The 13497-nt window shown below is 39.1% G+C and overlaps 1 protein-coding gene across 1 annotated transcript in view; it reads right to left on the bottom strand.

The window, feature by feature from the left end:
• The window catches only part of CCDC73 (coiled-coil domain containing 73), a 144444-nt gene that overhangs the window by 41362 nt on the left and 89585 nt on the right, over positions 1–13497 (bottom strand). The window contains exons 11-13 of the mRNA XM_019476661.2: positions 10501–10580; positions 2543–2671; positions 2139–2198 (exon numbers count right to left, since the gene is read on the bottom strand). Coding sequence (XP_019332206.1) covers positions 2139–2198; positions 2543–2671; positions 10501–10580 — 269 coding nt within the window. The remainder of the gene's footprint in view (positions 1–2138; positions 2199–2542; positions 2672–10500; positions 10581–13497) is intronic.

Raw genomic sequence — 13497 nt, 5'->3', positions numbered from 1 at the left:
ATCCAAATCAACAAATTGAATCACTGTCCCCCAATTTGGGCCGAATCTGAATCGAATATGGCCCGTTTCACACATCCCCATTGTCCTTATTGAACCCAAGATTTCTTTTCGTCCAATCATCCAATTTTCAAGGTCACCCTGAATCCTGGCCCTACCCTCTAGTGTATTTACTACTCTCCACAGCTTAGTATCATCCATGAACTTGCTGAGGGTACACTCCATCCCATCTTCAAGGTGTTGATGAAGATATTGAACAAAACCAGCCCTAGGACCAACCACTGGGGCACTCCACTTGATACTGGTTGCCAACTAGACATCGAGTCATTGATTACTAACCTCTAAACCCAATAATCCAGCCAGTTTTCTATCCACTTTACAATCAATTTATCCAATCCATACTTCCATAGCTTGCTTGGAAGAATGTTGTGGGAGACCATATCAAAAGCCTTGCTAAAGTCAAGGTATGTCATGTCCATGGCTTTACCCACATCCACAGAGCCAGTTATCTCATCACAGAAGGTAATCAGATTGGCCTGACTTGGTGAATACATGCTGACTGTTCCTAATCACCTTCTTCTCCAAGTGCTTAGAAATGGATTCCTTGAAGACCTGCTCCATGATTTTTTCAGGGACTGAGGTGAGGCTACCCAGTTTGTAGTTCCCCAAAGACACTGTCAGAAGTCTCTTTGCAAGCAAAACTGGGTAACCAAATAGCTAAGTGCCAACACTGTTTTGCCCAAAATAAAAATCAGAGAAGGTCCAACAGAAAATGAAGCTCTATTCAACAAAAAAAACTGTATATGTCCTTGTGCATAAATGTAACAAATAATAATGCCTGGCTGAGTACATTGCAAAGGAAGGGAAACCCCATTTGACAGATATGAAACTGAAGCACAGAGTTGTGAAGTAGCTTACTTAAGGTCAACCTCACAGATCAGAAGCATAATTTAAAATGGAATTCATGAGTCTTGTACAGTGTATACTACTGCACTAGGTAACACTGTCCTTCTGCACCTGCATGTGCATACTATAGTGCATATTTGCTAACTTATTTAGGGGGCAAGGAGTGATTTTTCAGCATTCTGTACATTAACAGAATGAAAGATTTCTAACACAAATGGGGAAATGGAGGAAATATGAGACAGAACTCTAAACTTCTTCCTATAATTAAGTAACATTTCCCCCTACAGTTCCCGTCTTGTGACTGATATCAAGACAAGGGAACACTAAACACAAAAACTAGCAATTCAAAAAGCTAGCTAATAATAGAAACAGGTAAAACTAAAATGTATGCACCTTTAACTATGGGAATACTTGCCTGTCTTCCCAAATAACGAAAACACACACATGTGCATTAGACTGAAAACTCACTACAGGGCTGTTCTTGATACAACTCAGAATCATGGTAACTGTGAAGCTAAACTCTCATAAGCATGTAGTACCTGCTTTTTCTAATATTTCATGGTGAGTGTTCTTCAAAGTCAAAATGCAGTCTCTGTCACTAAGTCAGCCTTTAAAGGGTGTTCAGTGGATAATGTGGTCAGCATTCTGCTCCTTCCCCTCCCTGAGACCAAGTACATCACTTTCAAAAGCTTGATTTTAATGATCTATGGAGTGGGAGTCTTCTATAACTCTTTCACTAGATACCCTGAAAAGCAGAGCACTATGCTGCTGTTACAGAGAATGTGTGTCTGAATACTTCATTTAGATGTTTGACACATGATTCCAATTTTACCTAATTGGGCTGCCAGTGAGATACAAGAATTTCATAGGGTACTGTTGTCAGAAGGAAGGAGAAAGTTTTACAAACCTTCCTGTATAACTTTATGGAAAAAATTTGCTGAATATTATTTTCAGTGGCATGCCAGATTTACATGCATCTGATCCCAAGTAAATGAAGATTTGGAAATGTATTGCTGAAAAGTTAATGCAAAACTTACTTTGTCCTATTAATTGATTTCTTATAAAGCAGAAACTAAGATCATGTTTATATGTATAGTACCAGTAAGTCTCTTTTTAAAAGTAATTGTTTTAATAATTACTTTTTTAATAGTTTAGCATAGGTTTCTATAAAAACTTAAAATACTAATCAGAAGTATTAATCAATTTTTAAATGAAAAATAATATTTATAACTCACCTGTTTCTCCTCTCTAATGTGTGCATTTTCTTCATTGACTCTTTTACTAATCACTGACTCCTTAACAAAAGATAACATACAGAAATATTACTCAATGATCTTCAATATTAGACAATGCTATTTTTAACCAACCTATATTCAACTATCATTTTGTATAATTATTTTAAAGGTTAAGATTTAGTACTTTAAAGAAATGGAATCTTACTAACAACAAAATAATATTTTATAGTCCTAATACACTGAGTTTCTCAGAAAATGTAACATATAATACCCAATAGTTTTGTCACAAAATATACGTAGATCATATAAGATATGTAACAATTTGAGTGTGTAAGTTAGAAATCATTACAGCTCTGTTTATTAAAGGAAGCATTAGCTAACAAATGTTAAATTTCCTGAAATACCATTCTAATTTTTTGTTGTAGTTCTTGTAACTGCTGTTCCTTTGCTGTAAGATTGATGTTTTCTTCTCCCACCCTGTACTGACATGTGACCTTGGACCTTATCAAGTCTGTAGTTACTTTCTTCAGTTCCTTAACACAGGAAACATGCATAAATAGTTCATCCAGTATCAGCATTTCAACTCACAACAAAGACAAATCTTTTAAACTATCCTGACTCCTGCCCTCTCTTTAAAAAAAAAGAAAAATGAATGGAAACACCAAAGTAAATGAAATTAAGTAATACAAATTACATTAATAGTAATGACTGGTTAAATTTTAACCAGGGGTTAAAGTTTTTTTCATTGTGAAGAGTTATGAGAATTTTACCAGATATTGTATACAATGTATATCATTTTCAATAACATATTTTAAACCTTGTCCTGCCAAGAAAGGGTATATAAATATTGCTACTATTTCTTTGTAGGAAAGTCAAAGAAGTGGACAATGAGGCATATTATAGTTCAGGAGTGGACAACCTGAGGCACATGTGCCACAAAAAGTACAGGCAGCCTCTGTGTGCGGCATCCATCAGATCAGGAAAGGACAAGCAGCAAAGCGGCGGATAGGGCAGGATGCAGAAAACAGAGCAGCAGATGGGGGAAGAGACAGGGCTGATCCAACCATTAGCTGAACTAGGCAGTCACCTAGGGTGGCAAAATTTGGGGGAAGGGGAGGGGGTGCCAAAATTATATGCAGAACAAAATAACAGGAACATAATTCTAAATATCAGCCCTGGCTGGCTATGGCTCCACCTTGGACCGGCCCTGCCCCCAGTCTGCCTAATGCCCCTTATTCCTGACCTGCAGCCCCCACCCCCAGGTCAGGGGTGCCCCTCACTCCTACCCAGCACACCCACCCCATGGGGCCGGAGCCGGAACCCGGGCTGGTGGTGGGGATGCAAGGTCCAGTCTCCAGGCTGCTCTCCCCACTGAGCCATGAAAGTTCATTCTAGACTTCTTATTTTCCTCTACATTGGAAGTGGTGGGGGCGCCGAGGTACACAGTTCACCTAGGGTGCCAATTACCTTTGGACCAGCCCTGGGCAGAGAGCATAGGGCAGAAAGCAAAAGCAGAGTAGCAAAACAGGGAGGGGAAAGGCTTCAGAGTGCCATGCCTGCCAAGAAGGTTGGCCACCACTATAATAGTTGATACTGACAGAAAACTCCGATGTTGAGCCACACAACAGGCACGGTCCTCCATGAGTCCACCAGTAAGTCTTGCTGTGTACTCTTGGGAAACAGCAGGGGAAAAAGGAAGAGCAGTGGATATCTGGTAAAAGTAGGAACTGACAAAACATTTTGGGGATCTTTGCATTCTCTGTACCATTAATTACTTAATCTCAAGGGAATACTAAATTAATATTAAAGACCTCTACAACATGATTTTCCATTTAAAATATGCCTTTGATTTCATAGTCTTACAACCTTTTAAATATCCTGAGCTTTTTTCAGTGTCTGTTTTCTAACTAGTTTATTCAAAGCTGCTAGTGCAGCAAATAAACAGCAAATGCTTTGATCTCATTAAATTACAACTTATAGTTCTTGGAGTCATAAATATTGTGCCCTTTTCTCCCCCACCCCTCCCTTTCTGGTACAAGGTAGTCTGTTTAATATCGCTCTCTCCTTGAGCGCTCTGACGTTTACTCAGACAAATAGCAGAGGTTATGAATGCTGTTCACAGATAGTATCAAGAATTCTTCATGATGCCATAGTGGCGAACTAAGCATTCAGAATGGTAATAGTTTTATCTAGCAACTAAGTTTGGTCTGTTTAACTTTTCTTCACAAAACTGGAATTCCATCTTATCACAAAGCAAAGGTTTAACTGTTCTGGACAAAATCATATAACAGTACAAAAGAAAAATGAAGATTATCTTGTATTTAAAAATCATGAATATAGAGTTATATGAATGAAACTAGTCAATGCATTCATATTCTCATTTTTCCAATAATTAGCTTTTATATGTTGTTGTTCTAAATGAGTCTAAAGTGACTGAATGTGGACAAAATATCGTTGTTTAATTTAAAAGTTCTTAAAGAGTATAATATTACTTTGCAGTATTCTGTAGTGTAACATCTAGTTAGGATATTTCCTTTTTTCACATAAAAATAGTATAATACTATTATTTGCTTATACAGCAAGAAATAAATTATATTTGCAAAATTTAATGTCAAAGCGGGTGTTAGTAGAAGGGAACATTGGCCAAGTTTTAATATATCATCTGACTTTGCTGTTTTTAGGAGATAGTTATAAGGTTTTTGTGATCTACAAAGTCCAATCAATACTCAAGCAGGTGCAAACACTTTCTCTGGGCCCACCACTAAACATTTTCTAAAATTCAGGGATAGCGTCCACGCACAGAAAAAAATCTACATAGTACACAATTAGATCCTTGTTTCTTATTGTGTTATGTAAAAAATCATGTTATGCACATTGTATCCATGGAGCTTAATGAGAAGAATGGAAATCCTTCCTAGTTTGTGGGATATGTACATTTTAGACCAATCATCAGCCTGAGATGTGGTAATATTTTTTTCTCTTATGAACAGAGAAAAGAAATCAGATCTAGATAAAGCCACTTGCCAGAAGCAAGTGGAAAGCTTTCTGAAGTGAAAGGGATATAAAGGTCAATTTATGAATAATTATAAAGTTTTAAAATAAAAATAATAATATGTGTATACTTTTATCATTGCAAAGGCAATCCTCTAAATGTTAACAAAAACCAAACAAATAAAACATTTTCTTCCTAAGGTAACCAAGTCTGAATCCCAGGGCTTCTGCTGCTGCTTCTAACTTTCCCCTTTGAACTTCCTACTGGCAATAAGATATTGGTTCTCTTCAGAACCCTGTAAACAATCCATACAAGTAAAAAAACCCTTATAAAAGTGATGTAAAAATAGTATGTTTCATCCTCTTGGTTTTTAAGGTAGATAAGGCACTAGACAAATCTTTGACTTTGCTGATGGCCTTCTCCCCAAAACTATCATCTTGCTGAAAGGTTAATTCTGTGATAAACTTTTCAAGCATTGCTTAACAAGGTTATTTGTTTGTTTGCTTGCTTCTAACTGCTTTTATCTTTGCCATGTTTCCATTTATGAGTCTCATAAACAATAATTACCAAATGCTTGAAAAAAATCCCTAAATATAATAGCTAACACCAAAATCCAAATAAAAGCTATTGCCACAGGACCTGTTAAGACAAATGATCAAGTCTGTACTTGTAAGGAGTCCAGGTCAGGAGACTGTATCCTCCCCAGGCAGTACAACTAATTGTTTTTAGAGCTTCTGGGTATTCCAAGGCCAGTACTAGAAGTTTTGGTAATCAAACAAATAACCTCCACTGCATCTAGGAAACAATGGGCATGTCTATACATGCAATTAATGCGAAGCTATAAACTATGGAGTTTATTGCTCCGGAGTTTATTGCTCCCAGGCATGCCATTTTAACATGTGCCCAGAAGTTTATTGACATTTAAATGTGCACCTGGGAATGCAGCACATTGAGCCAGGTCAAAGCAGCCCGGCTGGCAGGGGGCTCAGGGGGTCAGCCTGCCAGCCAGGGCTGCTCCCCCAGCTCAGCATAGTGCAGAGGGGCTGGCTGGGGCATGAGGGTGTTTCAGCATGGGGCTAGCCATTAGGTAGCCCCCACACTGAAGCACCCTCATGCCCCAGCTAGCCGGTGCAGTGTCTACACATGTGCTGCTGCAGAATACTCCACAGAAGGAATAAATCGGTTCTCTACAGGGTAAATTGGTTCTCTCCAGTTTAACAGGGGTGCACACATAGATGCCAAGACATTTACTGCGGAGCTAATTAGTCCACTGCAGAGTAAACATCTTGTGTAGACACACCCAATGGCACTAATTCTCCATGTGGCAGATATGCTTGCCCGAACCAAATCCAGGATCTATTGCAACTAAACCTTAGCTTTATATCTAATCCCTAGATCTGCATGCCTCATTCCCTGAATCTTCAAGATAAGTTTACTTTGTTAAGTTAAATTGTACTCTTTAACTTTAGACTCCTGCCAATAGTAACTGAATGACAGCACCTTAGTAAGTAAGGTAAAGGCAAAACATACTAATGGTTGTGAGACTAGCTGACAGGACAGTAAGTCTAGTAGATAAAGCAAGAAATTCATTTCTACTTCAGCACAGAGGCTGACACAGGGACTTTGTGGGGCAGCTGGCACCTACAGAAGTTAATGTGGCTATTAGAAGCCATCTCAACCCTGAAAGCAGGTTAAGGCAGCCATGTGAATTGCCTCAAATTGTTCCTGGGATGGAAGCACTCCTTTGCAATTTGTAGTAACAGGGTCTAATAGAGCAAGGGTGCAGAATATTCTCTCTCAGACTCTCCTAAACTTAAAAAAAAAATCTTCTGTCATGTTGGTTTTGTATCTTGCAGATGCCACCTAGAATGCACAACAAGGGCATTCTCCAAAAGGGGGAATAGTCTTACCACTTTGTAACCACTTGGCACTGGCTAAGTAAGCATGAAGGGAGTGTCTACACATCCATTGCCATGCTTTAGTTAATGCACATTAAATCTAGTGATGTAATAGGAAACTGCACATTAGCTTGTCTTAATGCACATTAACTAAAAAGCGCAATCAGGGTGCCTGCACATGAGCGCAGAAGCTGCTCTAACATACTGTAATAACAGCAGACTCGATTAATTGAGTCTGCTGGAGCATGATAATTGCCACGCTCCAGCAGCCTCCCATGTCTCATATATCAGCATCCCCAAGCTTCAAAATGGTGGTGGCAGGCTTGAATTAAAGATCGTCAAATTAGCTTTAGTTCAAGTGTCCCCACCACCATTTTGAAGCACAGGGATGCTGGTACATGAAACACTGTGGCACTTTAATTAGAGCAGCTCTCGGAGTCGCTCTAATGAAAGTGTTGCCCTCTCCACCCCCAGAGTACGTGTAAAAGTGCCCATAGTGACGCTTTACTGCACATTAAAATCTACATTATGCGCATTAAAGCACACATGTAGATGCCCAAAGTGACCACAGGGAAAAAGTGTTGGACTCAGGACACTTCTTATTTAGTCATTGTCATTATGCTTCTTCTTTTTAGCTTGTAAAATCATAGGATTATTTTCTTCTTAGGCAATCCAGAAAGTAGGGCTGGAAGGGACCCCATGAGAATATCTAGTTTAGCCCCCTCCTTAAGGCAGGATTGTCCCTGATTTAACCATCTCAGCCAAGGAAATACAGTTTCCAAGACAATGCAGTCTGTAGGCAGCAGCAAGCAGAAAATGCCCTGGGTTAACAAGCCCCATCATAAGTGTAGAGGAGTGATGTAAAGTAACCCATAGTATAACCTGTTTGCTCACCAGAAGTGAGCAAGGAAACTGCTAAATTGCAGAAATAACTGGATTTTTTTGTTGAAAAGTTTCCCTAGTTTTTATTTGAAATTCAAAATATCTGATAAAAATAGCCATCAAATGTTGTTGTTTTTTGGTTTTTGTTGTTTTTGTTTTTTTTTTACAGTGGCTAGTAAATTGTCATTAAACATAATTATCAAGGAAACAGCGTCTGTATCTTAAGATTTGAATAAAACATATAAAATAGAAAAGCTTATCAGGTTTTCAGTTTTGAATCGTTTTTCAAGGAAATAAAAGAACTAAGGAAGCAATTCTAGGCGTTCTTTTGAAAGTAGAAACTTCTGCTTTTCACAGCTTTGTGGTTATATAACTAAACATATTAGATTCTGATTATTCCTGACTTCAAATTTTTTCTTTTTCATTTAATTCAACTGTATACTGCTTTTCCTTTGTAAAACTATGTTTAAAAAACTGAACAAATGCTTACTTTTTGGTGGCAGTAGCTAATCCACCAGTGTTCAAAGTGGAACTTAAAGAGTAAAGTCTAATTAGACATTCACAAAATATCAGGATACTTTATTAAAGTATTTCCTGGCAGTCAGAAGACGAAAAAACCAAACAGTCTGAAATGGCCCTTTTTTCTGCATCTATAAAAATATTCTTTTCATTTGTGACCTTAAACCTCAAGAAAAAATCCTTGAAAAAAAATGTACTGATTTATTAAATCATTTTATTATTGGAGATGAAGCATTCTACTAATTTACACTACATTACTCATTTCTGGATACTTCTGATATACACAATACAATTTTATCTGCATTACATCTTAACAAATGTAAATACAATTATTCTTGATTTTCTTTTAATCAGAAACAAGTCTAATTTGCCATTATGCAAAAATGTTTATAGAATTTGAGGTTTCTTATGAATCTTAAGTATATGGAGAGTTCAAGATCAGATCACAATGATAGTGTATATCTTTCACTTTCAATTATGAAATCCCACTTTTCTTAGCATGCACACAGTTCTTGATATAGCATGAGAACATATGCTATCTTGTGCAGATTACAAAATACTTTTACAAAATTAAGGCTTCTATGTTTGACCTGCATCAAAATTGTTCTTCAGAGGAAAATTATTTACCTACAAAGCATTATTGGGACAGACCATTTAAAAAAAAAATCTTCCACTTCAGTTTGTTTTCCTAGAGTATTTACTTGTTAGTATAAAGCTATTATTATTTGAATAATATATTTGCACAGCAGAAACCTTTTCTAAAAGCTATAAAACCTTCTCATGATTTACACACCCATGTCAATAATTCCACAGTGTTCTGCTTTATTGTTAATAAGTTTCTCAGTCTGTTTTTAATGATGGCAGGAGCTATACAATCTCTTGGATCAAACGGTCATTTTGGAACTTGATTGTTTTGCATGCTCAAGGTGTGTCTTATTACATTCCAATATGTGACCAAAAAAGCCCTCTCATATAATTAGTGATTTATCTTTGCTTTTATTAAAACTATACCCATAAAATAAATGTCTACAGTGGGCAAAGAACTAGAGATTACAAGAATCAAATAGATGAAAAAAGGACTTCATCAATTAAACTGTCTGGATCTCAAGATATATCTGATTTCTAAACCAAGTCTTTAAAGGCATTATACCCCAATGAATCATAACAATGAGAAGTTGTGTGTTCTAGTAAACAATGAAAACAATACTAAAAAGAATTTTAAAGCATTGTTGTACTCATCAACCTCACTTTTCAGAAAAGCAAGGGTGAGTAAATGTCCAATTCCTGATCAGTTAAAAAGACTGAAATTGTAATTAATCCTTTGTCCTCCACTGACCAATCTTCACATTTTCAAGTAACAGTCTCACAACCCCTGCATATGTAATTTCACATAGCAGCCATCTGGGAAACAGGGAAGGAAGGGTGGGGCTCAACACCTGCCTGGTAATATCAGAGCAACAGCAATTCAAAGCTTCAGGTTCAAGGGGAAAAAAGTTCTGGACTCAAATAAATGGAGGTAGGAAGGAGACAAGGACAAGTTGGAATATGAAAAGATAATGAATATACATGGCCACTACAAATCCTGCAGTTACCTTTACCTTTCTCCTATCACCCTTTATTACGTTTCTAGGAGGAGAGAGATAACTTCCCAGACTCCTCCAAGGTTGCCTTACTTAGCTAATTAGGAAAGGGCAAAAATCCAAAGAGGATGTATGACTATTACTATAGTTTCTGCAAGTATGAGGGACAGGGCAGAGCTCAATAGCCAGCTACCCTCAATAACTATATTGCTCCTCCCCACTATCTTCAGTTATACTCCCAAAAACTCTCCACCAATTTTAGGCAATCTGAAATGCTTTTTTACTCCTACCCCAGCTTTTTTACTTCTACCAAACATATTAGCATGAGTGCTCTTTTTCCTATTCTGCATAATTATATTTATTCAGTAAACACCACCTTATGAAGAAAAGTTCAGTGTAGTAGCATATTATTCTCATTAATAATATTAATGTAGCTTGTAGATATCTCAACCAAACCCAATTAAACATTGGGAAATTCATATTATACTTACTTTTTTTAGATTATTTATTTCAGACTCTTGTCTTTTATTCACTGATGTCAATTTCTTGTTAAGTTGTATTGCTTCTACCACTTGAATTAAAAACAATTTTAAAAAATACATTTTTCAAAATAAACCTTTATATTTTAAAGAAAGCATCATATGGTTTTATAAATTAAAATCTCTTTGTAAAAAAAAGCCAAGGTTGAAAATGTATTTTAACACTTATTTAAGTTAAATGTATCTTAACAATTTATTTATATATGACACTACAAAACTACTGTAGTTGTACGCAAAGAACTCCAGCAGAATTAGGCTCAAAAAGTGCTAGGCACTCTATAGTTTAAATTTCATGTTTTCAAAAAGGGAGTCATTTTTAAAGAAAAGCATTACCTAAACCCCTTTGAATTTAAGATGCACCCACATTTTCTCATTAGCAATTTTAAAAAATAAATAAAACAAAGATGCATTTAAAAGAACACAACCTTTATAGTACATATAAGAGGGGGTGGTAGGTTCTTTTACTCAGACTTAAGATGCAGGCCATTTTAAAAGAAATATTGGGTTTTAAAGAGTATTTCTTACATGTGAAGTATTAGCTGGATTTGACTCCATTAATTTTCAACATTAACATTTTACCACATCTTGACCCTGCCCCCATGAATCAGGAGCTGGGAACCGTGCCCCATTTTTAGCTTCCTGGCTGGCTAGGAAGAGGAAGAAGCCTGCACTGGGAGAGGGGCATGGCTCCCAGCTCTGGAGGGCAAAGCCAAGGCCCAGTTGCGGACTTCTCTATCTCCCTCCCTTCAGGTGGTCTGGAGGCTGAGAAGGGGCATGGTTCAAGGCTCTAGGGGCCACAGCCAAGCCCTGGTGCAGGCTTCCCCCTCCCTCTACCCCTTGACATCAGCCAGCCCAAAGTCTGAGGAAAGGACATTGCTTCCAATTCTGGGGGAATGGAGCCAAGCCACAACTTCCACCCCTCTCCCCTCAGCCTGCCCAGAGGCTGAGAAGGGGGCATGATTAGGGGACTCCAACCCCACTCCCAGTTCTGAGGCAGGGGTGAAGCCAAGCCCCACTGTGGGCTCCCCACCTAATCCAGCCTGGAGGCTGAGGAGTGGGCATGGCTCCTGGCTTCCAGCTCCAGGGGCAGAGTCAAGTCTCTGTTGTGGGCTTCCCTTCCCACCTCCCCTCAGCCAGCCCCAGGCAGAGCCAAGCCCAGGTGCAGACTTCCCTCCCCCTCTACCTCAGCCAGCTGGGATGCTGAAAAGGGTGTGTGGCTAAGAGATTCCAGCCCTGCTCCCAGCAGGGGAGAAGGGGGATAGAGAGTGGAAGCAGAGTAATGGCCCCAGTTTTAGTTTCTCACCCACCCACCCTCCCAGGCTGTTCCCAGCTAGGGATCCAATGCCAGGTGGAAGGGGTGGGTCTTTCCCCCACACCTGTTGTTCATCCAGCAGGGAAGCTGAGAAGGGAGTATGGCTTGGGGAATCAGAGGGCTCCAGCTCTCTGCAGTGGCCAGCAGGCTGGGAGGCGTGCTCTGGTGTCCCCTGGCTATTCATATGGACCACTGCAGGGATCTGGCTACCTCTCATTTGAAAAGTGAACATCAGTTCACTCGCTTATTGGTTCAGTTTATGCCAGAGGTTACCCACCACCGGGCCATGGACTGGTACCAGGCCATGGTGGGTTGACTGCCAGCTCATGTCATGAGACCTTCATCTGTCTACCTGGGCGAGCAGCTTCTGGGGTTAAAGCTGAACTTCCAGGGTTAAAGCTGGGCAGTGGGGCAGCCCCAGGAGGGAGGCAGCTGGGTCCCATCTCACTCCTGCCAGTCCATGGTACCAAAAAGACTGGGAACCACTGATCTACGCAGTTTAAAAAAAACCCTGCAAAGATTGAATCAATTCAACCTCGGCATTTTTTTTACTTTTCTGTACTTAGCTACAGCATCTTGAGGAAGCTATAATTAGGTGGGATAAGGAAGGTATTGGGCAGTCAAAGTCAATGGAGGAAAAGAAATCCATTTCTATGTACACTAAAAATGTCAAGATTGCAATTCTGGCCTTATTGAAAAGAATAGGACCTTTGCCTTTAAGATTTTGCCAGGCTACAGCCTCAAAATTAGGGCCCCACCCTGATCAGCACAGGCAATCATCCTGGCCTGCCACCCTGCAGCTGGCCAACTGGACTCATCAGAACTCCCCTGGAGCCTCCAACAGGGCCTACCCTCCACCCATTCATTGGCACTAGAGTGGCTGACTGAGGTTAGCTAACCCACCCATTCCCTGATAAAAACCCCTGATCTTGAACAGAAACTATCTGGACATTAGGGTTCAGTCTTACTGTTCCCTTTAGTCTGAGCTCTGAATCCCTCTCTGTTTGGTCTCCTGGATTGCTCTCTGATTCCATTCTCTGCTTAATCCCTCCCAACTTCCTGATATGGACTGTCCCTGAAATCTGCTTGTTCCTCCTGACCCTGGGCAGCACCTTGATTACCAAGAAGCTCCAGACCTGGCTGCTCATGACCTGGTGTGAAAATGTCACTGTCAAAGTGTTTTAAAATTTTACATCTGAAAAACAGGATTTCTTCCTCCCCACCAACTCCCGTATACTTGTCAGTTCATTTGCCTTTATCCCTTGTACCTTTTCCTAACCTGTACCTATCTCCTGTCTCCCTTTTATTCAGTCCTTTTACAGTCCCTAGTACTGCATAGATTTCCTTTTTCCTTTCCAAAAAGGTCCGGAGAAGTTCTGCCTTGGCATTAGATGTAGTGTCTGAATTTCAAATAAAATAGGGCTTAAAATGTGATAAACAGGCTTATGGTCAGCACCTTAGGCCTCTAATAGTTTTAGAATTATGCAAGAAAGAGGTTTTTAGATTGTAAATACATTTAAAATACTTCTTAAGTATCCAAAATAAAGCTTTCTAACACTAAAAATATCATGGGTGAAATTTTGCCATGCTAATGTTTATGATAAAAATCCCATTTGAATTCAGTAAGGCTAGAATTT

The sequence above is a fragment of the Alligator mississippiensis genome, chromosome 2 (genome assembly GCF_030867095.1).
Source record: "Alligator mississippiensis isolate rAllMis1 chromosome 2, rAllMis1, whole genome shotgun sequence".
Lineage (NCBI taxonomy): Eukaryota > Metazoa > Chordata > Crocodylia > Alligatoridae > Alligator > Alligator mississippiensis.
This window is presented reverse-complemented; position numbering and strand designations above follow the sequence as displayed.